Source organism: Chinchilla lanigera, unplaced genomic scaffold (genome assembly GCF_000276665.1).
Source record: "Chinchilla lanigera isolate Chin_1 unplaced genomic scaffold, ChiLan1.0 scaffold00076, whole genome shotgun sequence".
Classification (NCBI taxonomy): Eukaryota; Metazoa; Chordata; class Mammalia; order Rodentia; family Chinchillidae; genus Chinchilla; species Chinchilla lanigera.
The window spans coordinates 433,218-457,312 of record NW_004955477.1 but is presented as its reverse complement, the minus strand read 5'-3'; the positions used below and the strand labels follow the sequence as shown (position 1 = coordinate 457,312).

The following is a 24,095-nucleotide window of genomic DNA, read 5'->3' as shown; positions in this document are numbered from 1 at the left end:
GGGAGAATCGCCTAGGCCACTCTGTGTGAGCAACTAGGAGCTTGGAGTCAGGTGACTTCGTCAAAGAAGGACCTGGAGCACTAGCCTGGGTACCACTCATCTGCTGGAGCCAAGGGGAACCAGTGATGTTCTCTGTACCCTCAGACTGCACAGCGAAACATCTGGAGCATTGAATTCCTTTAGACTTCATCAAAAATTGACTCTGGTCAGGTGTGGTGGCATATGTCTGTAATCCCAGCACTAGGGGGCTGAGGAAGGGCGATTGCTGTGTGCTCCAGGCCACCCTGGGCTAAGGCCAGCCTGAACGGCATAGCATACCAAGACCAAAAAAAAAAAAAATTGACTCTAACCCTTCCCTTTTTTCTTTTTTAAATTGAAGTATAATTTACATAAAGCAAGACAGTAAAGTTCACTCTTTTTAAGTAGAGTTGCACAGATTTTGACAAAGATGTATAGTCATGTAACCACAACACGACTAAGATACAGGACACTGCCATCACCTAAGATCCCTCCCTCCCAATCACAGGCAGTGCCCTCTTTCAACTCCCCACCCTTGCAACCGCTGACCGGCTGCCCATTCCTTACAGTTCCGCCTTTTTTGCAGAACATCATGTAAATGGAACCCTATGAAACAAGCAGTCAGACACAGACCACGCTCTGGAGAGTCCTGCCTCACAAAATACATCCCACTGGCACATGAAGAGCCAGCTGCCAAGGGCAAGCCTCGTACAATCATCAACATGGCATCACAGGACTATGTTCTCAGGGCCTCACTGCCGCCCTCCTAAATGCAGCTCCCTCGGCTCAGGACAGAGACTATCCAATCCCTGCTCTCCACGGCAGCTGTTACAGAGGGGGGCTAGTACAGTACCTGCTTATAAGCTTGGTCTGATCCTGCCAAGAGGCAATGCCAACATCTACTCCATGACCAGCTGGGACGGAAGGCGAAGTCGTGTGTCCTGGGGCCGGAGGAGTAAGGCCCGCACGGGCAGCAGCTGGGGAGGTGCTGGGGACACAACAGGAGCATTATTCCAAATGGAACTTGGCTCATTAACGGTACATTCATCAGGCCCCACTCACCGTACCAGCCCTCCCACACACAGCGAAAGGGCTATTTAAAGACCTAGCACACTGCTCCTCTGGGCTGCCATCCGGGCCTCTGCACACACCCAGTGGAAGCCGTGGCCTGTAGTGCCAGACCAGGCCCTCAAGTTCCTTTCTCACTGCCTTCCAGCAAAGCCAGGTTTTATTGACAGCTCAGACAATCAAGATCCTCCATGTGAGTCTTTCTGCTTTTTTGTTCAGAGGAGAGGATTTTTGTAGGATGATTTTTTTTTAATAATTTTGAATGGACAATGAAACTCCATTGAGATCTAAAACACAACTTTGCAAACTCTCTAGGATTTGCCCCAGAAAGCAGAAGCTGAGAAAAGTCTAGGCTGATGAGTAGCCAAGGAACCTGGCTGGGACATGGTAACACAAACCACCCCTTCACCCCTGGATTTCCAAAGCCTGGAGCCTTGTGTGGTGGGTGAATGCCCCCTCCTGGACATACAAGAAACCTCCAGCACGCAGCCCTGGGAACACACTCCCCAGATCCAAAAGGCACAGGCCTAGAGTTCCACAGAGGTTCTGATCTTCTCCTTTGGCGAAAAGCAAGACTAGAAAAGCCATCCACAGCATGGAAGCAGTTTCAAAGGCAGCCGTCCATGCTGCCTACCCCAGGGTGCTGCTCAGCTGTCAGCTGGAGGTCAGGCTGGAATTACATGACTCAGCAGAGGGCCTGAAATCTGGCTGCAGGTGACAGCTGGGGTTTGAGGTGCCCCTGCCCTTGGGGTGCAGGATCATTTCTTCTCTCCAGGGGTAAACACCCACAGGAGCAGGGGTTTTATGTCACTATGTCCTGCTCACTACCAGCTTCTACCCCTCAACCTGGAAGGGGAATTTCACTCTCAGCCCAAATCCTGAAAGACCAGCCTTGCACTCACCTTCTCTCCCGTCCCTTTGTAGCTCTGCCCTGACCAGCCTGGGCTCCTCCAGCTCCCAGCACCCACTGCCTCCTTGGCTGGAGACCCTTTCCTGAGACAGACCTATGGGTACAGGGGCCACGTCTATCTCATTCTCCTCAGTGACTCAACATCCTGCCAGGTCACTCACAGGAGGCATAGCCGCACAGGCAAGTTGCAAGCCCACAAGTATCCTAAAGGCTGTGCCCGAGTGTCAGGAGCAGAGCCTGAGCTGGAACCCACACTGTCGGCTCCCTTGGGGCTCCACGGAACTGCAGAAAAACCAGAGGTCCAGAGAGCACCTTTTGCAGTGGATTCTGAGCAATCCACAGTGAACACAGACTACACTGGCAAGAAGCCCACAGAAGCATAACGCGGTTTACAGGTGCAGAGACAACCTTGGTTGTCAGGCTGTTACTTGTAACAAGCTGAACAGTGGTTGAAATTATTTATTTCACAAAAGAACGCCTCAAAACAAATAATGCAAACCACTGGAAGCTGTTTCTCTGGAAGCCAACTTCATTCATCCTGAAGTCAGTGAATAGCCTACTCATCCTGGCCCTGCTCCTCTCTCCACTCATACACTTTGCACTAAGACTTAATTTAATTTAATGCACATGGGGACAGGTATATTGTTTATGTTGTGGTTGTGCTATATTTTAAAGTACAACTTTTTGTTTTGTTTTGTTTTCTTTGTTTTTTTCCGGGACCGGGAATCGAACTCACAACCTTGAGCTTGCCAGGCAGGCGCTGTGCCACTGAACTAAATCCCCAGCCCCAAAGTACAACATTTTGCGTGTGTAGTACGGGAGAGGGAACCCAGCAGGGGCTCTAGCACTGAGCTCCAACCTTGGCCTTCCTTTTCCTTTTTGAAACAAGGTCACAGTAAGTTGCCCAGTCTGGCCTCCAACTCATGATCCTCCTACTTCAGCCTCCCAAGTACCTGGGATTACAGGTTTGTGCCACAGGATTGTGCCCATCAAGGGTACTAATCCTTATCGGACTACAAGGAACAATCTCTGTCTCTGAAATACTGGCAGAGGGGCAGACTGCTTTAGGTCTGTGGCCTCATGACAGCCACCAGCCCCAGGATCTGATGAAGACACGGCCGAACTACAAATCCATTGCCACCACTCCCCTGAGAGCACCCTGAGCAGCACCACTGAGGCTCACCCACGACCACGCTGCCCTCGGCTCAGCAGCCTGGCCGCCCCAGCTGTCCTAGAAACCAGTGCTGTTCCTGCGGGGCCGCCCCGCTGCTCCCTCCTCCCTTCCCTCTGTTGGCCCTGGACCAGTGCAGCCACACCCTTCCGGCCCTGGCCTGGTCCCATTAGCCAAAGAAACTAAACAATGACTCAACAGCCCAATTAAGAATGGTGCCTCCCTCCCTCTACAGCCTGCTCTCGGCCTGTGCCCAGTGGCCAAGGAGGTCAGGTCCCAACAGGGAAATGCAGTGATTCATGACCAAGTCTAATGCACGGGCACCCAGGACACCTGGGTCCCCAAAGAACTCCTCAGTTTCCTCCTGATGCTCCTCCTCCTCCGGTGTTCCCTGCTAGCCAGGCCACAGCACCAGAAGTCAGGACATCTGGACTCTTAGTATTCTCTCACCCCAGAGCCCCTCATCACCTCTTTCTGCTGAGTCACCTCCTTCTTCCGGACTCTGTCTTCTCTGTCTGGCCCCCTCTGTTGCTCCAGGCCTTACCTTCTTGGAGCAAAAGGCCTGTGGCATCCTGTTAGGTCCCCCTCTCGTTTTGTTCCCTCAGGTCCGTGTCACCACTGCTACCTGAATGATCCATCTCATATTCTGGTCAAGTCTTCCCTTGCCTAAAATCCTCTCCAACGTCTCACAGCCGCTGGAGTGCAGGAAAAGCCCCACCCACAGGCAGACTCCTCGGGCCAGTTCTGAAGCACCCGCTGCTCCTGCTCTTACCCCACCCAGCAGACAGGCCCCTCAGACACTGTGCAGTGCCCTTCTCAGGCTGGGCGCCACCTACAAGGCCCCTGCCTCCCTCTGCCAAAGCGGGAAGGTGCCACCTGGCACCAGCAGGCTGAGCTGGGCCTCCAATCTATGAGCATCCCACTTTTTTCCTGAACACATCCTACTCCCTGCTAGGCCACACACTGTGCGCAAGCATGAGGCTCAGCTACTGGGGGTCTCCAGGCCCTAGCATAAAACACAGCGGTGCTCCACAGTGGCAAGCCCTTCCCTTCTATCCCTTGGCCTCCAAAATCACAGGTCACTGGCAGTGGACAGTTGTCCTACGTTTTGGGCAGGCCAGAGCCTATGTACAGCAGAACCAGTAACACAATTTGAAAGCAAGACGGAACACAGATGAAAGCGAAGGTCACCGCAGGGCCCATATTCTAAAAGAGCCTGCAGCTCCAAAGCAGAAATGGTAGAGAACTGAGCCAGGCACAAGGTGCTTCTGAGTGTGGCATGTTTGGTGGCTGCCCAACTCACACAGGAACCTGGACCTGAGGAAAAGCTAAATGGGGCCCTCCTTCCTCCCCTTCAACTGCGGAAGGCACAGCTGCTCCAACAGAAACCGACAATAAAGGTCCCTCATCAACACCTTTGGGCAGCCCCGTCTCTGCTCAAGTCCCCTGTAAGCAGCCGTGACAGTTTAAAGACATTATTCTCAGGAAAGCAGGCCCATCTTAGAGACATCTTAGAGATAGTACACAGTCCCATTCCCACCCCACGAAGGACCTCGCCAACAGCTGCGAAATCCGGCACGGACAAAGCAGAGCGCTGAGGTGGGCTCCTCACACTGTGTTCTCCTGTCACCTCTAGGAGCCGTCCGTCACACTGTCTGAAACTGGCGCTGAGGTGTGCAAATGCCCTTCTAGTTGTAAGTGTCCCAATCCCTTTTCTCATTTAAGGTGTTAAAGTTAAAGTTAAAGTTCTCATAAAGGTGTTAAAGTTAAAGTTAAAGTTATCCGATTGGCAGGGTACCAGGACTCAAACTCAGGACCTTGCGCTTGCCAGGCAGGCACTGTACCGCTGAGCTACATCTCTGGCCCTCCAACCTTTATTACAATAAGAAAGTAGCTGCATTCAAATTCATGTAGAGTGTTTATATTTTTGGTAGCTAAAGGAAATGTTAACTTATAGTTCTTTTCCTTCTTTTTAGGACAGGGTAGACAAATAGAAGCTAAACCACCGCACACTGTTAGCAGACACATGACTGATCCATCATGGCGTTCCTTCTGGATAAGCCCTGCTGCACGAGACCGGAGAATCCTTTTCAATACAGAACCCTAGGGAGCCACTCCCAGGGGGTCAGTTTGCCAGCCCTGATTTAGGGCCTTGCCCAGGTCCTCACAAACAATTGGCTCCACCAGTCACTCCACTGGGTCACAGTCTACACCCACACATAACAGAGAGTGTCACTCCAAGGCTTGCCTTCTGCTCGAGGCCCTACAAGTACAGCTGCGGGAAGACACTGTCAGCTGTGGGTGTCCTTTGATTCTCTGCTCAGGGCTTTTGAGTCCTTCCTGGCAGGGTTCCCACTGAACTAACAGCAGATTTTATTTCAAAGATCAGCCGGAGCGGCCAAGTTAAGCCCTGTCCATGGACAGACACCAGAGTGGCCCAGGCTGTCACAGGAGGGTGATAACGGCCCCCAAGGTGCAAGTTGAACATATCACGCCCTTTTGAGCCAGATGGCTGCAGCATCTTATCTGCTATTTCATATCACCACCTGGAAAGCATTTAGCACAACGGCCCTTCCTCACAGGCCTCTGCTTTTTCCTTCTTCAATCCCCACTCGTACACGATCACATAACAGGGTGAGCGAGCGAAAGGCCAGGGACACCGCTCAGCCTGAAAGGGTAAAGCAGGCTGGAAAAAGGCAAGTACCCTGAAATTGCTGGTTTGGAGAGCAGGGGGCAAGCGGTTTGATGGAAGCCTGAAACTTGGTAAAACGCGTCTCAGTACCAGGCGATAGGACAAACATCTGTGAGCTGTGGCCACTGGAACACTATAAAGAAGGTGCTGAAAGAGGCTTGCTAATTGGCTGGAAACTCCCAGTCAGGCACATCCAGACAGTTCCAGTTTCCAGAGCGCTCCGCCAGCATGTGAGCACCAGCCAGGTCCGGGGAGGATGCGAACAGCCCCAAACACGCTGACCTGAAGGTTTCTCACGGGGGCGGGGGGCTGTCCTGCATTATTAACCCTGAACTGGCTAGTCGGGCCTTCCCTAGTAACTTTTTGTCCTCCTTCCCTTCAAAAGGTGTCTGTGCCTGGAGGAGAGAGATTATTTTTAGGCTTGGCCCAAGCAGAATTTAAGCCAGAATGAAAATATTAGCTAGGGAAAACATTATAAATACTATCCCAAAACTAAAGAAGGAGATCTGGATCAGAACATCCAATCCCACCAGGACATGAATCCCTGACCACTCCCATCACCCACAGCCCGTCATCACTAGGAGCTCTCCGACCTTTGGTCTGGGTGCATCCCAGGATACAAGGATGAGATACAGAAGGTTTGAGCTCAGATATCCAAGACTTAACTATCTATTCACAAAGCCAGAATCTACCTACACAGATAAAGCAGCTCAAGAACCATAAAAAAAAGAATCTTGGGTTAGTCTGAACCATACAAAATTGTCAGTATTTGACCACCGCCAATGTGGTGATTCTTGTGGTTCAGGCTAACAGTAGCCAGCTGGACACTGGAAACTCAAAGGTTCTGATAAACATGCAGGGGTTTCCCATTTACTCAGCACGCCAGGCACTGGCTCATTCAACTCATGAAGACCAGTGTAGTTTTTAAGTGGTACAAAGGAATTCTGTTAGTCATAACTGGGTGATTCCTCTTCTAATTAAAAAAATAATAATCATGCTTCTACTTTATGATTCAAATTTTTAATTGCTTAAATAAGGGTTCAACCAGCTTGAGAGGTAGCTGAACCCACTTGTGCCTACCTATAGCTCAAAGACAAAAAGTTTTATTGGGCAAAACAGGTAAAAACAACATCCCCACATGATTTAGGAGCAAACAGGACACAAAAGCACTAAGTCAATCTGAATTCCCTGTACTTTCACCATCTGCACGTGCTAAGCTCAGATTCCGAGCCTGATGACACTCTAGTGAGTCTGTGACAATGAGCAGGAACGTTAGACTCCCCTGCCCTGGCCTTTTCTCTCTGAAGTCACAAGTCTGAAGCCTCAGTCACCAGCTGGGTATTGAGACCAGCCTCAGTCACTCAGTCTGGGAGCTGAGACCAGGACAAGACTGCCTCCACCTAGTGGTGCTCCACATTGCTCCAGACCAGCAGAGCCACCCCTCAGACCTCTGTAGCAGAAACTCAAGATAGAGCAGCAATCTGGTTGTCACCCGGGTATTGGGATGTACATGCCAGTAGTTTTGCAGCTGTGTTGATAGGAACCCCTGAGGTCCAAGGCAACTGCTTGCCTGGATTCCTGATCACGGGAAGAGCACAGGAGGCTTCTGAATGTCAGAGCACAGCATTCTCCTCTGTCTAATACATATGGTACAGCTGGAAGGCTTCACTTGGAAAACCATTCTGGTTTTTCTTAATTAAAATACAAGAGAGATGATACCAATAGCCATAGGCAATCTAGCCACTGGGAGAACATTCTAGATGATCTGGGCCCAGGTTTCTGGGTTATCCAGGGAGGCCATAAGCCAAATGAAAACACCCAATCTCCCTCCCCAAGCAGCTCCATAGGCTCTCCCTGGAGAAGGGAGCACATATGATTCCTCCAGGAGCTTTGGTAACAGAGAAGGGGGGTCAAAGTCCCTGTCTTTTCATCCAAAAAATGCCCTGGACAGAGGTATCATCTCCCCTTTTCACTATTCAGAAAGAAGGCTCTAGAAACAAAAATGTGGTACTAAAGAATTAGCAAGACAGAGATGGAAGGAGAAGATACTGCTCCCCCTCCCTGCCCCACCTTTTTGCTGTACTAGAGACAGAACCCCAGGCCTTTCCACCTGTGCTATGTCCCTAGATCCCCACCTCCTTCCTTTTTTCTTTTTCTTTCTTTTTTTTCTTTCTTTCTTTCATTCATTTGTTCTTTCTCTCTCTACTCTCTCTCTCTCTCTCTTTTCTGAGACAGGCTCTCACTAAGTTGCTAAGTTGTAGAGGGTGGACTCAAACTTGCAATCTTCCCTCCTCAGCCTTCCTAGAGTGCTAAGATTACAGGCATGCACCACCATGCAAGCTTCCCTTTTTACATTTTTAATTAAGGTTTAATAAACACATCAAAATGTTTAAAGTCAACAACTTTCTAACCTGAAGTACCAACCTGCTTCTGAAGGGAGGCAAACCTCCCACAAGGACTGTAGCGATCCAGCTTTCCCCCTTCTCCTGCCCTTCCCTGCCCATCCTCTCTGTTCTGCCCTCGTAGGAAGGCGAGGAAGGATCCTTTGGTGGAGTGGAGAGGCAGGGCCACTTCTGAGGCTGTGAAATCAGCACTGCACACTTTCTTAGCTAAGAACACTCCTCTTAGCTACCCCAACAATTTGGCAGTTATGTCCAGTTGCTGCTTGCTGCTCAGTTAGGTCCAAAAAGTCTACACAAAGGGCACTGGCCATTGCTGAACCACTCGTTGTTCCCAGGGGAAAGATGGGTCAGGTTCATAGAGCCTCCAGGCACCATACTTTCACCAGCTGATCAACTATAACATAACCTTCTCTGCACTGTGCTTCTGTTTAAAGGCATCCTACTTCAGACAGAATGCACATCCACAAACACTGGACTCTCACCAGGGCACTGTGACTCTCACCACAGCAAAGACACACAAGTCTCCTTTGACTCCAAAGAACACTTCAGTACTGTCCATGGGAGTCATCTTAAACAGCAAAATCAACAACAGAAGCACCAGAAATACACTATGCAAGTAACACTCGCTCACAGTATGAGAGCTGAAACATCAAGAAGGCAAAGTCAGGGCTGGGGATTTAGCTCAGCGGCATAGCACCTGCCTGGCAAGTGCAAGGTCATGAGTTTGGTTCCCGGTACTGGAAAAAAAAAAAAAAAGAATGCAAAGTGCCACCTTGTTTGACCTCAGCTGAGGACGCCTGTGTCGGGTGAATCTAAGTGTCCACTGCTCTGGCACTGTCTGCAAAAGACTGAGGAGGAGCCACAAGTATTGTTTTGAGGCCTATAAATAAATGCCAGAGAGTAGTCAAATTCACAACTATGTTGTCAGAGAATAATGATCCACTGCATTTTGTGGTGATCTTGGGTGACTAAAGTCAAACCAACCAAGTTCTCAGCACCAAAATCATCTATGCCTCACTGCCCATCCTTTCCTGCTTTCTGTGGTCACTCTCAGTCACAGCCGCCAGGACTCAACATCTGCAAGGGGAGAGGCTCAGGACAAGGCTGAGAGGTCTCACTCTACCTGCTTCAATCCAGCTGTGATTCACCGGCTCACTGGAGCATGTTAACAGCCCCCAGCCTCAGTCCAAGCACCTGGGAAACGCAATCAGAACAGCACTTCCACCTTCTATAGCCACTGTGAGGATTTGCTGAGATGCTCCAGGGGATCCAAAGCACACAGGCAGTGTCTGGGCAAAAGGGAACTGGAACAAGTCACTTCAAACAGTCCCGGGGTAGGGAGGGGATATTACAAGCACCCATCATTGTCCCTGCTGGACTTTGGAGCTCCTGAGAGCCATCCTGCTGGGTCTTCCATCCTCTCTTGGTGAGCCCCTGTGTCCCTCTGTGCTCCCAAATGAGGGTCCCCAACTAGGATGGCTGCATCAGAGGAGGTGGATGCAGCTCACTTTCCAGCTTGCTAAGTCCAGAGGACTCAGGGCCTTCCTAAAACCCTAGGAGTCAGGGAGGCAACAGGAGCACCACAGGGGACAGACAGGTGAGAAAGAGGTAGTGAGGAGGGTACTCAGCCTCTCACTGGAATCTTCAGCGTATCCTTTGAGTGTTGCAAACCTGTTACTGGTCATGGTTTCTTATTTAAAAAGTTAAATTCAGGCCAGGTGTGCTGGCATATGCCTGTTTTCTGAGCATGGTGGCAGGCTGAGGCAGGAGAATAGCAAGTCTGAGCCCAGCCTGGACAACTCAGTGAGAGTCTGTCCTACAAGAGAAATTTTTTAAAGAGCTAGGGATGTAGTTCACTAGCAGTGCTTGCCTAGCATGTGCAAGGCCCTGGGTTCCATCCCAAGCACCATTCAAAAAAAAAGTTAAACTCATCCTGAGGCTGACTATGGAAACATTCAGATTTCCATGCAAATGCACAGCTGCCTTGAAATTTCTGCTGCTGCCCAGCATCTTCCTGCCATGTCTACTGCCTCTCATATTTCTCTTCCACCAGACAAACCCCAGTGTGTGAAGGGGCCTCTCCGTGCTGCTATCAACCTGCCTGTCACTACCTGCGGGCACAGACAAGGTGGCTAGAGAGGGGCTCAGCACACACCTGCTTCACGTAGCCAAACAAGGAGGCCCTCCCTGGCCTCCCCTCTAATCCACTTCAAGTTACAACAGCCCCCACTCCAGGCCAGGCCGGATGCTGAGATCCAGAGGTCAGGGAGGACCAGATCTTCCCCCTAAGAAGCTCTCAATCCAGTGGAGGAGATGGAGTTGGAGGTTTGGGAAGGGCAGTGACATAGGGCACGGACAGCTACAAAGCTCAGACAGGGGCTCCTCTCAGCTTGGGCAGAAGACCCTGGAGGAGGGGATGCTGCAGCAAGAGGAGACAGAGTCTGTCCTGCTCATCTGGACTTCCCCAGTGCCGTGCAAGACCTGGCAAAATGCAGCTGTTTTTCCTGACATCAGTATAAACTGTGTACGTACATGTGTATAGAGGGAAAGACCCTCATGCGGACAGAAATGTGTACCGATATGCATTTGTAAAGAGAGTTTGACATCAGTGTGTGTCCGTATGTGTACACACGCATGCAGCATGTAAGATCAAAGAATACAGTGAATACTTATTTTTATTTTGCTTTTTTACAATGAAAGACACATTGCTATTAATCCCCCTCAAAGTACTTGCCCTGGCTTTGCTCTTGCTACTTTCTGAAGCAGTTCTAGAAGTACTTTTTCATGAAGATCATTAGTTGTGCTGTTATGGCTTCCTCTATGTCTTAAATTGACTCAAAATGCTTACCTTTCATGGTCATTCCGACTTTGACAAAGAGCCAGAAGCCGCATGGTACCCAATCCAGTAAACTAGGTGGGTGAGGACACCCTGTAACATTTTAGTGAGCCTGCCTTTCCATTAGATGGCACTCCGCAGCACCATTTGCTGTATTTTTCATCACACCTCGTAAAGACACTCATGTGTCTCATTTACTGAATACCTCTCCTATATTACGAGCAAGAGAGAGGTGGCCCTCATGGAGCCTACAGTGAAAGTGGACTATTTTGAGGAAAGCTAGTGATGATGTGTCTTTACTATAATAAATTTAATTTAAACAGTCGCAGCATATTTTGACCACCCCTCGTACACAGCTCGTGAGCTGATGCTGGACAAGCCCAGTCTAAATGCAAAGGCTGCATGTAGAGGATGAGTGGAAGTTGAACCCAGGACCAGTACAGTGTAGATGAAGAGCCGTGATCAGTGTGGGGTTGCCATGGTGTGAGGGACAGGGGAGGTAAAGCTGGGGGACGGAGGTGACCCTATAGAAGAGCAGGGTCGGGACCTCAGGCCTCTGTGCCCAGCAATGGCCCTACCACCTGGTTGCTCTGCGGGTGCACTGCTGACTCCCCTTTTCTGACTCCCATTGAAAGATGAATAAAAATGAGCAGCTGACCCAGCTCGCGTCCCAGGAGGCCACCAGGTAGCTCACTAAACCGTCCCTGAAGCAGCAGAAACACACACTTCATCCAGGAGAATTTCTCACTATAGATCACAAAGCAACAAACCTCGAACATTGCCCTTGTGGGAGTGGGGAGCAGGGTCTTCCCTGTGACACCACAGACCATTCCTAAGGCCTCAAAAAGGGGACGAGCCCTGTCACACACCTGTGGGGAACAAAGCGCAGACCCCATGTCGGGGTGGGAGAAAAACTGAATGAAAAGAAGGGAAGGAAGGGAACAGCGCCAGGGACTGGGCCCCAGAGCACCAGCAGCAGCTCCAGCCCCCATGTACCTCTGAGCTGTCAGATCCGTAGAGACACCAGCGGCAGCACTGTAGTGGGAAGAGGTAGCTACAGGTGGGTTTTCTGGGTCTGTGGGGGCAGCCGGCTGGATGGCATCATCTGTTACAGGTGAGCTGAGAAGAGAAGAAAAAACTCAATGTTCAGACATGTTCGGAGCACATTTCCTAGCACATGTTCCTAGCATGTGTCTTAAGAGCACGTTTTATCAGCCCTCAGTAGGACCTCAATTTCCCTTTCTATGAGGGAAGCATCTCTGCTGTTCACAGGAGGGTCCACAGATGACACTGGTCCAGAAGAAGCCTGTCACCGGCCCACGACAAGTATAGAAACCAGAACAAGAGTTTGGGAACCTTTATAGTAATTTGAAAGAATAATTGTATGTCTGTTGAATCTAACAACAAAAAGTCACAGCTTGTGTTTTGTAGGTCTTTAGTGCTTCTCAATGAGGGACACCAGTCTCTGGAGACATTTTTGGCTATCACACCTGGGGCTGGGGGAACGTTACAGGCATCTAGAGGGCAGAGGCCAAGGCTGCTGCTCACGTCCTACAGTATCCACGACAGCCCCCTGTGGCAAATGATTATTTGCCCCAGATGTCAATAGTACTGGCATCAAGAAAGCTTGGATTCAACTTTTGTCTCATTTTCCTAATGGTTTATCTAATTGTATTTTCAAAAGTTTTGATATCTAACAAGTTAGAACTTTAAAGACTGCACTGGTCTTTCACTGGTTGAAAAAAAAAAAAAAAACTGTCCTGGAAAATTCCCAAGGGCAGGCAGTTTCTGAAAGCACCGAGACACAGGCATAACTTTCTTTCTGATGTGGCAATTCTGTGGCACATTCTGCTTGCAGCCATAAGTAATGAGACTATGATCTTCATTCCTTGAGCCTCTGCATTTACTGAATACTTGTTCTATATTATGAGCAAGAGAGTGGTGGGTCCTTGTGGAGCCTGTAGACTCAGGCAAAAAGCAGGGTTTTTTAAAAATGCTTATTTATTTGGCGATAATGGTAATAACAGCTAAGATGGCTATGACAGCATATGCTAGGAGTTCCTGGCCCAGAGTCAGGGTCACAGAAAACTTCCTTGTGAGTGGTGAGTAAACAGAGGTTAGCTGGCTGCGTCCGGGATGGCAAGTGTGTACTGATGCTTACTGAGTACAGGGATATCTTCCAAGCATATTTACATACACACTACCATATTTGGGCCTCAAACAATCCCATGAAATGGAGCTATTATCTGTCTCACTTGTTAACTAAGGTACAGAAAAGCACAGTGCAGCTGCTAAGTGGCAGAATGAAGACACAAACCCAAGCCTAACTCCAGAAGTTACATTCATCATCACCAGGAGCCGCAGGGTGTTTGAAAGCCATGATCAGGAAGGAGTTTGGCATTATCAAAGAGCATCAAAAGGTCAGCGTAATTAGAGTGTAGATAAAGAAGGGAGAATTACAAAGAGGAGAAGTGGACAGAAGCCAGATCACAGGACCAGGTGGAGGAACTGGGACTCGGTCCTAAGCTACAGGGTAAGCCCAAGCTTCTATCAAATGTTCAGCCACAAAGCACTGCAGCTTGGCATCGAGATGAATGGAAATGGGGATGTCCAGGGTAATTTCCCAAAACTGTACTCGAAATAGGACTGAACTAGCCCAGACTGGGGCCCACAGACCTCCACTGCTTCTCCATGGTTCCCATCCTAGCCTCAGTCCCACAGGATCAGATCTGGAACCCTGTGGCCACAAGCAGTCAGAAATTGGTGCAAGGGCAAAGGCCAGCCTGGAGGAGGGCGGATGGCAAGGACTCTGGATGGCTTTGGTGGATCGCAATTTGGAGAATTCTGAACTCGGACAAAATAATTTTCCCAACATCAGAAAGTCAGAGTGGAAAAACAACCCAGGAATTTTGGCAACATCATTTGAAAGACAGAGAAGACATAATTTCTTCGGACATGGCCCTGTATTTCCAGGAGTTTAAGGAGATGATAAAGATTGTCGGCAACCAAAATGCTCAACAGCAGCGGACAGTTAGTCAAATAAGACGCAGCCACCCAACAGACTCGTTTGCAACAGTTTTCGAGAAAGAAAGTAAAGCTTGATGCATCTAGATGTAAACATGTTCATTATTAGCTGGAAATGGGGTAAAACTATTGGCAACACGCTCAGATTTATGTCTGTGTATACCAGTGCATGTTTCTATAAATACACAGACACAGAAAGCAAGCAACAGATTGAATGAGGAAACAAGCACTGCCAGAAATAAACAAAATGTTCAGAGGAACTATCTTTCAGGAGTAAAATAATTAGTGTTTTTCTTCTTCGTAAAATCTCTCTTTTTCCAGTTCTGTCCTGAGTACACACTGCCTTTATAATCACAATAAGTAACAAAACCTATTTAACAAAAAGTTTAAAGGTCAGGAACAACTTCAATTCGTAACTCAGCGAAAGCCTTACAAGGTAGAGGACAGCCAACATAATGGTGTCTTTCCCCAGCCCGTACCTATGCTGTCCCATGATCAATGGATTCGCCTGTCTCAATCCAAGGCAGAAACACACCCACACCTCATCTACTAGGCACTGCCGGGGAAAATGAAGGTTCCAGTAGAGAAGTTTTTGGAAGACAAGTCTCTGCCAACATATTTTATGGGGTGGAATTATTTTTCAAAGCATATTGGACACTTTCCTTATTTTTTGAATGGGGGCTCTTATACATAATTAAATAGTTTCTCAATGACATTTGATTGGCACCCTGACCAGCTGTGATATAAGTGAAGAAGTATGCTGCAGTACTGAAAACCAACAGAATATGAAGTCAAAAGGGCTGGATTCCAGTGTAGCCCCACCTTGGGATCTCAGCCAGGTGACTGCTCTGAACTTTAGATTTTCCATTCGTAAAGTGAAGGCGCCGAGCTGCATGATCACCAAGGACTCTGGCTCAGCCCTGTTCCCCACACTCAGGTTGTCTGTTAGCTGTGCCTTGTGCTTACCAACTCCCCTCCTTCTTCTTGCTGCTTATGTCTTCCACTTGTGCTTCTGCTGTACTGCAGACTAAGAATACTGTGTCCATCAAGAGTTAATAAGCTCTGAATAAAGGTCTATCGACTTCCAGTACAAAATTTAAAAATATACGTGTATGTTTGTATATAAATATACAAGAAGTTTAATTAGAGGGAATTAGAGGTAATTGACATTTACATATGTCAAATTCACACTGAGCCATTAGCTCTGGGACTTTTCTGTCTTATTTTCTAGTGATCCTGTTATGTTTCTGAAGCCTAAGGATGGGAGAGAGCTGACTTTTGGGGAAAATGGAAGGACTCTTCACAAACAGTTCTCAGACCAACTGTCAGAGGCTATAAAAGGCTTCTAAATTCTATTACTGATGGCACAGGGTTAGAGTGACTGACATTATTCAGAGGGAAAAAGTATCAGTCAGAGATTTCAACCACCAGCTGCTGCCGCCAGCTGCCAGGCCAGCCCACTGTAAACTTGGTCAGGCCAGCAAAGGGTGGATTTGCCACTGGAATGTCAGGGAGGGAAGCTTGTATCAACAAGTGCTTCTGCACACAGCCATGAGTCACTGCTTCACAAACCCAGGCAGAGAGGACTCTGGTTCAGAGAGGAAGACATTCGAGTTCCACCAAGGCAACACCTTCGGTTCTACGCACACCATAGATGTCCTAGCAAGCACGCAGGTGCCAGCATGAATTGCATAGGACCACACTCTCCAGGCCTGATAGGATAATGGTGAACAAGGCAAGCTCAAGGTCTAAAGGGAGACTGTGAAGAGGGGTGTCTCAGCCCACTCTGGGGACTCAGTCCACTGTCAGTCCACGCTAAGGGTTGCTACAACAAAATCCCAGAGACTGCGTGGGTTACAAACAACAGCCATTTATTTCTCTGGAAGCTGAGAAGTCTAAGATCAAGGTGCCAGCAGATTTGGGTCTTGTAAGGGCCAGCTTTTGGCTCACTAGTCCTCACATGATGGAAGGGGCTAGGGAGCTTTTGGCAGGCTCCTTTTATACAGCATTGATCCTGTTTCTGATAGTTCTACCCCATGCCTAATCACGTTCCAAAGCCCTCACCTCCTAATACCATCATCTTGGGGGTTAGGGTTTCACCATATGAATCTGTAGGAGACACAAACATTCAGACCATAAAAGGTGGAAACAGAGGAACAAACTGCCATAGAAATACAGGATTCTTTGAGGTCAGAGCAATGTAGGAAGGTTCTGTGACTAGCAAATGAAGAGCTTTAATAGGCTATGCGTGCACAGAGCTTTCCAGGAAAAAGTTTCTCAGACTGAGGGTGTAGCTCAGTGGGAGAGAGTATGCCCAGCATGTAAGAGGTCCTAGGTTCCATTCCCAGAACCACAAATAAAACAAGCTTCTCCTCCTTCTCTTCCTGATGGTTTTGGTGAGGAGCCACTAGGCTCTACTTCCTTTCCCTTCCCATAGAAGGTGAGGCTTGGGGGTAGAAAGGAGGAGACAAAAGCAGCAGTGCCGGAGAGAAGATAAGGGTCTTTGGGAAACCATTACCTGTGGGGAGAAACAGCCAAAACAACAATAATAACCGTATCAAAGATAGTAGGTACCAGGCATGGTGGTGCATGCCTGTAATCCCAGCACTCTGGAGGCTGAGGTAGGAGGATCGCTGTGAGTTCGAGACCAGCCTGGGTTACAAAGTGAGCTCAAGGCCAACCTGAACTGCACATTGAGACTCTTGTCTCAAAAAGACAAAAAAAAAAAAAAAAAAAAAAAAAAAAAGATAATAGGAGCCAGGTTCTCACAGTCAGATGACTTCATGTACAAAAAGTAATCAGCTGAAAGAACTGGCTTTGATGAGAGGTATCCGATAAATAGAGGGGATACAGAGGAGCATGTGTATACATACATGTATGTACACTATACACACAGTGATTTCCTAGCACTTTCTCCTGGGAAGGATCATGTCAAAAAGATACATGAACCACTTCAAAGGGGCTGCCACTGGCCAAATCTGAGAACATTCAGATCTCAAAAAAATTAATAAGAATAAAACAGTGATGGACTTTTAACCCACTGCATTGTTATTTTCTTATGAGCCTACTAAACATAAATAAAGACATGGTCAATGAATAAATGGAGGAGGAGGGAAAGCACCTCCTGAAAGTACAGTGCCAAGTAGAATATGTAGGGATGATGATAAAAACAAACAAAAAAATCTCTATTTAAGAACCTTCACAGGGCTGGGAATATAGCTCAGTGGCAAGGCACCTGCCTGGCAAGTGTGAGGTCGTGAGTTCAATTCCCAGCACCAAAAAAAAAACACAAAACCTTCAGAGTGGAGCCAACAGAGGATGCTGGAGCAAATGGGTGGAGACATAAAGAAGTCAGACAGTGGTGTGGTCTGGAGCACCTTGCAGCAAATACTGATGGATCAGGGAAGAGAAAGCGACGCCTTCGGGGAAGAAACCTGACCAGATGTTGACCAGGACATCATCCCACCACTAGGATGGTGCTGCATCACTGCTGTAGAATCCATACCCACAAAAAATGGCCAGAGAGCACATGAGGAACCAGATGGACACAGCCTGTGGGGCTCCTTCCAGACTAAAAGCACTGTACTCGGGGCTGGGGATTTAGCTCAGCGGCAAAAGCTCCTGCCTGGCAAGCGCAAGGTCGTGAGTTCGGTTCCCGGTACCGGAGAAAAAAACCAAAAAAATAAATAAATAAATAAAAGCACTGTACTCTTCAAGGGTCATGAAAAGTGGGGGAGACTGAAGAACCTCTCCGATTGAAAGACAGTCTGCAGATGGACACGGGTTGCTGCACGTGACTTCAGACCATCTGCATCTGCTGGGAAAAGGGGCTGTGTCGGTGAACTGAATGAATGCAGAGGACCGACACTCGACTTCCCAACCGGATGTTTTATTGCGTTGCGCCTGAGGGTTCCCTTGTTTGGGGAAATGCACACCGGAGTTCTGGATTTTTTATGTTTTGTTTTTGGAGGGGGCAACTTCATGTCTGCAATTTGTTCTCAAATAATTCAGAAAGAGTAGTAACAACGGATATATATTACACACATACACAGAGGATAAATGACCCAGCACGTGAAAGAATGTCAACAACTAGGTAACCAGGCCAAAGGGAACATGGGCGTCCTTTGCACTATTCTTCATACGGAAAACCAGCATTGTGTTCAGCAGCAAACAACCCTCCTGTGCAAAGACCTACAAGCTGTGAGCACACCCATGGCCTTTGGCGCTCAGGCTGGTTCTGGAGGACAGTGTGGCCTGCGGTGGGACCTGCAGCTGGACAGCTGGGCCAAGGCCAGCCTGCAGAGGCCTCAGGACCTCAGAAGGTCAGGCCAAGAATCTGCAGTCCTGGGGGAGATGGCAAGCACCACAGACACTTTAACAAACTGGCACCACACTCAGAATCTAACGCTTCAGTCACCATGGAGAAAAATTGAAGAAGGTGGCAGCACAGGTGAAGGAAGCACAGCAAGAGCTTCGAGTTCCGAGGCAGGGAACACTCCGAAGGACTCAGGCTACTGCAGGGGAGGAGCTTAGTCTTGAGAGTTTTGTGACATCCACAGGGGGTGGAGGGAAGGGTTATGGAAGTAATCAGAGAAAATTAGGGCTGCTTTGAACATCTAATGGATTGGAAAGCCCTGTGACTAACTGCATGCCTCACACGCAGCACCACAGACCTCCTGAATCATCATTGACTTATGTTTAATGAGAAATGATACAGACTATGTCCAATTTAAATAAATTTATATAACTCTGAGAAAAAACATAGACGAATCCCTCGGTTTTGAGATGCTTCCTGCTTCTTTTCCTTTTTCTGTTACAAACTAAGTAATATACAGTTTTTTGTTTGTTTTTGTTTTGTGCTTTAGCGAAGATCTCACTATATCACCCAGGCTGGCCTTGAACTCCTATTCAAACAATTCTGCCCCAGCCTTCTGAGTACCTGGGACTGTAGGTGTGTGTCACCCACCACACCTAGCTAATATATAACTTGTATAATGATCACACAGCCCCACACTCTGGAAAGCCAGGATAGTTCATGCTGTCACACTGACAGAGAGCCCCATGTGCCTCACATATGCTGGCTCTTTTTTTTTGAAAGCATGTCATAAATTAGCAAAAGGGAATTTGTGAGCTCTCAAATCTACATGCACTGTTGGCAGGTTTTGAGCAGGGCGGGACCCAGCTGGTGAAGGCTGAAACTAGACCCTGGGCACACTCAACACTTGGGGCACATCCACATGCAGTGTCCTTTTCAGAGCTCCCCTGGACATACTGGTCCAACACCTTCCTCTCCCGGGTGTTGAGCAGACAGACCCCAGCTCAGCTCCCTCCTGCGTGCTCACCATGTGTGAAAACCAACCTGTGCTGTTTTTCATCACAATGGAGAACAACTCACCTCTAGATCGAGCAGATGAAGTGGGACAAGTGTGCCCTGGCATCCCAGGAGGCCAGGTACAGGTACAAGGCCAGGTGGATAAGATTCCTAGGACCTGAGAGATCAACTCTCCCAGGAACAGATTCTGAGAGTCAAGGCACTTGACTAAGGACTAAGCATGCTGGTTTCATTGTTTCTTTGTTTTGAGGGGTTTTTTTTTTTTGGCACCGGGAATCGAACTCAGGACCTTGTGCTTGCCAGGCAGGCACGTATGCCGCTGAGCTATATCCCCCGCCCTTCATTGTTGATAATATTTTAGTATATATAAAATAGTGTAACAATTTTGAATAATCAGGGTAGAGTAAAATGTCACTCTCGCTCTACCTTAATCTGTGACAGTGTTTGCCTAGCATGTATAGGGCCCTGGGTTCAATCCCCAGGCAAAAAATTTTAATAATTATAATAAAATCATTAATCATAAAAACAGCTATCAATGTTGAGTGCTTATTTTTGTCAAGCCTGTGTGAAGCACTTCCTATGCCCTCCCACGGAGTCCCTCCTCCCGGAGAGGGTGACGAACAGGACAGGGTTTGGACCCATGTCCAAGGGCACAGGAGCCAGGCAATCCCACAACAGGCTCCAGGCCTGGCTCGAGCTAGGGACCAGGAAAACATCTCCCACAGGACTACAGGGAGAGCAACCCACGGAAGTGATCCTGGAGCCACATCAGGACAGAAACATATTTTCCACTCCCAGATAAGAAAGTCCAACAACTTAAAAAGAAAAAAAAAGAAAATCCAATAACTTAAAAGATTTATACTTCTGTTAAAAAAGTACTTAAATTTGTACAACACTTAGAACTTTGTCAAATGCTGTCTTTTGTGATTCTCCAGGATCTCTGTGAAGACAAGTTATTTTATAGGAGACTGGGACTCAAGAATTAAGAAGCACCTGGCAAGAACTCAGGCTTCCATCACTGATGCTGTCCTTTGAGAGCCCATGCTGTCTCCCCGGGGTGCTCCCCTGGGAAAGGTGTGCTAAGAGCTCACTGCACAGGGAGGAGAGGTTGGGGAGAGCAGTGGAGTTCTCTGAGGGGCAAGAAGAGGAGGCAGGGAACTTGTAGCCTCTGCAACAGGGAAGGAAGCCTCTACCTTCCCTTCTGAATCCCCAGCCCAGAGTCAGACAGGCAAAGGTTTATGGGAATGAACGAATGAATGAATGAACAAATGAACGAATGAATGAAGTACAGCCCCAGGAAGCCAAGGAAGTTGACACAATTCAATATTTTACAGACACCTCAAATTAAATACTTGCCCACTTCAACTATGAGTTGGGCTTTTCATAGTTTGTAACCAATTTATTTAAGGTCTTCAGCGCTTTTGAATACTCCTGAGAAGCCCTGGGCCTCAGTGCTGGCCTTTGTACATGAAGAAATAAAATGTCACTCTCGCTCTACCTTAAGATCAAGATGACAGGTGACGGGAGACCAAGACTGCCTAAACCAGAGCTCCCTCCAGCAACACCAAGCTGTGCTGCACTGGGGCGGGTCTGCTCACAGCCTCAGCTTCCCCATCTGTCAAGAGGCAAGGGCTGTCCCTGCCCGGGAAGGGAGTGAAAGAATTCATAAGGCCAGCTGTGCGAGTGTTCCCCCAGCCAGGTGCCTCACACGCTAGAAGCACTCCAGAGAACAAATCATCACTCACACAAACACAGCAGGGTGTTGTTTGCAAAAATAAAGTCCTACACAGGTCTTCATAAGTGCGTGTGCCCCTCCCTCCCACTCTGCACACCCAGCTGTGCATCCTCGGATGTTCAAAATGCTCCATCACTCACCCCAGGTTCCATGTGAACATCACCAGGGTTGTGGATTAGGGATGATTTAGAGCCGGGCACAGTGGTGCACACCTATGATACCAGCTACTTAGGAAGCTAAGGTGGGAGGGTCACAAACTCAAGGCCAGCCTTAGCCAGACACTCACTCAAAATATTTTTGAAAAGGGGGTGGTGCTGAGAGGGGAACTCAATAGTAGATTGCTTGTATGAAGCTCTAGGTTCAACCCCACCACCACTAAGAAAAAAAAAGACACCTGAAATCCTAGCACACTGGGAGCTACAGCAGGAGAATCACAAATTCAAACTGAACTTGAGCAACTTAGCAAGATCCTGTCTCAAAATAAAAAATAAAAAAAGGGCTGGGTCTGGGGAGTTAGTTCAGTGGGAAGGCCCTGGGTTCCATCCCCAGTACTGAAAAAAAAAAAAAAACAAGAATACAGATGGTAGCAAGTGAAGGGAACCAATCAGCACTTACTATGTGCCAGGGACAATGGGAGCTCTTTGTCAGGAACGTAAGCAAGGTGACAGCACTTCACCAAAAGAACAGTCTCTAGGCTATACTCTAGCAAGTATAGGACACAGATCACAGACTCAGGACACAGGTCTCAGCCTCAGTCTAGCTCTGCCACTTACTGGTCATTATGGCTTGAATAGAATTTGTCTCCTCCAAAAAAAAACTTCTATTGCAACTCAATCCCCGTTATGAGTTATTAAGAGGCAGTATCTGTAAGAGGTAATTATTACTCTGCCCTCATGAATGGATCAATCTATTCATTCAATTAATGGAATAATGGAGTATTTTGATAAAGGCCTGATATTAAAACCAGTCTGTGTCTCACGTGATCCCTGTCTTTCAACACATGATGCTGTGTGATGCCTGGGGCATCAGCCAGCAAGAAGGTCATCACCCTCTGACCTTGGATAAGAACTGTAAGTCAAAATAAACCTCTTCCTGCTAACTTACCCAGCTATGGTACTGTAACGTTAGCAACAGGAGCTGGACTGAGACGTCTCTCTGCCCCACGCTGGGCTGAGCTCCATCCTGGCTGCTCTGACCTCAGACCTCAGACTGACAAGACCTGATGATCCCAGAACAGGATCTCTCCCTGCGACCTACAATGCACTGAGAGTGGGGTTTGCGGCAGGCAGTGGAGCTGCCTCCCCAAGAAAGGGTGTGGGCAGCCAACCAGGGCCCTGGCAAGGGCACTAACCACAAGAAAACCCTCCCCTTTCCAGGCCTCCAGGCACCTCCTCCAGCAAATGAGGGTTTGGTTGTTTGGTCTCTAGGGACTCTTCCAGCCCAAAGATTTAGAGATATTCCGAAACGCTGGGATTCCAAAGGCACGGCCCCCTGGACTGGCTGAAGAAGGACAGCTTGGAGCAGGCAGTACTCATCTTGGCCCAGCCCCCTAAAATCAGACTACAGCTGTTCCCAAACCATCAGGGCTGAGTTTTACGACAAGCTCAGAGGAGAGGAAGCTATTCTAGGAGGATGAGGCAGGCAGCCTTCAACCACTGTTCTCAAGAGATGAACAAATGAACCTCCCCAGGTGCCAGAAGAAGTCACATGTGCAGGTAAGTGACGATGGATTTGTGCTCCTGATCAAAGCAGTACAAAGCCAAGGACACTGAGGACTGAGTGGACCAGCCCTTCAGGTTAAGATCCTGGCTGGGATGCCCACTTCTCCCTAATACTTCAAATCTACAGGTACAAATCTTCTGCCTCCCCTAGAACACTAGGCACAGAAACCAAACCAAGCAGTCCATGGGCAGAGGTGGGCAGGGACAGCGAGTACAGGACACACATCACAGACTCAGGACACAGGTCTCAGCCTCAATCTAGCTCTGCTACTTACTGGTCATTTATAACCCAGGTAAGTTCATTAAACTCTCTAAGTCTTAGTTTCTGAGCTGTAAAATGAGGGACAAAATGCATTACTTGAACACTTGTTTAAAAAGATACGAGCAAGCAAAGAATGTGTAAAATTCATAGAAACATCTTACTCTAAGAAGCCCAAGGGTAGGAGGGAAGGGTGTCCGGACAATAAGGGGAGGAAGAGGAAGGACGCTTAATAAACAGTAGGCATTCAACAAACACTATGTAAGTACCTGAAAAGTAGCACTAATACAATGACAAGAACAGCTGCTGTCCTCAGATCTATCTAGTTGCAATTTAATTCGGGTCAGAACCAGCACCGTCCTTGAACTTTTCTAACCTGAGAACAGGCATACAAGCAACAAGGTGTTCCCTTGGAAGATGTTTTTACAGAGACAAGGCAAAGTTTTACAGATAGGTAGATGCTCAATATGTGATCAGGGTCACAGATTTTCCCTAATTCCAAAACCACAGAAGCAGCTCAATTACCTCCATATGTTCTCTCCACAGAGCAGTGATGCTTAGATCTTGAACCAGGAGCAAAGTCAAGCACAGTCCTGGGCACTGAGGATGCAGACAGCAATGAGGAAGGGTCTCATCAAGAGGACACAGGACAGGCCTCATCACAGGACAACCTAGAAGCTGTAAGCAGGAGCCTAGAACACAGATCCCAGGGCCAGGTAACTGGCTGGGTTACAGGCAGTTCAGCGAAGGTTCGAGAGGTAACATCTGACCTTTTTCTGCAAAGAGCTGGACAGCAGGAAGCCAAAGAAGAAGAGGGAGGAGTGAGTTGGGTGTGGTGGCGCACCTGTGTAATCCCTGCACTCCGGAGGCTGAGGCAGGAGGATCGCTGTGAGATGGAGGCCAGCCTGGGCTACAAAGGGAGTTCAA

General features: G+C 48.2%; 1 protein-coding gene across 11 annotated transcripts in view; it reads right to left on the bottom strand.

The window, feature by feature from the left end:
- The window catches only part of Tacc2 (transforming, acidic coiled-coil containing protein 2), a 213,111-nt gene that overhangs the window by 94,788 nt on the left and 94,228 nt on the right, over nucleotides 1-24,095 (bottom strand). For 9 of the 11 annotated variants that reach the window (XM_013503062.1, XM_013503064.1, XM_005401923.2 and 6 more), the window contains 2 exons: nucleotides 12,094-12,216; nucleotides 872-1,006 (listed from right to left, as the gene is read on the bottom strand). In XM_013503062.1, the coding sequence (XP_013358516.1) occupies nucleotides 872-1,006; nucleotides 12,094-12,216 (258 nt within the window). The remainder of the gene's footprint in view (nucleotides 1-871; nucleotides 1,007-12,093; nucleotides 12,217-24,095) is intronic. The other 2 variants (XM_013503068.1, XM_005401927.2) reach the window with 1 other exon arrangement.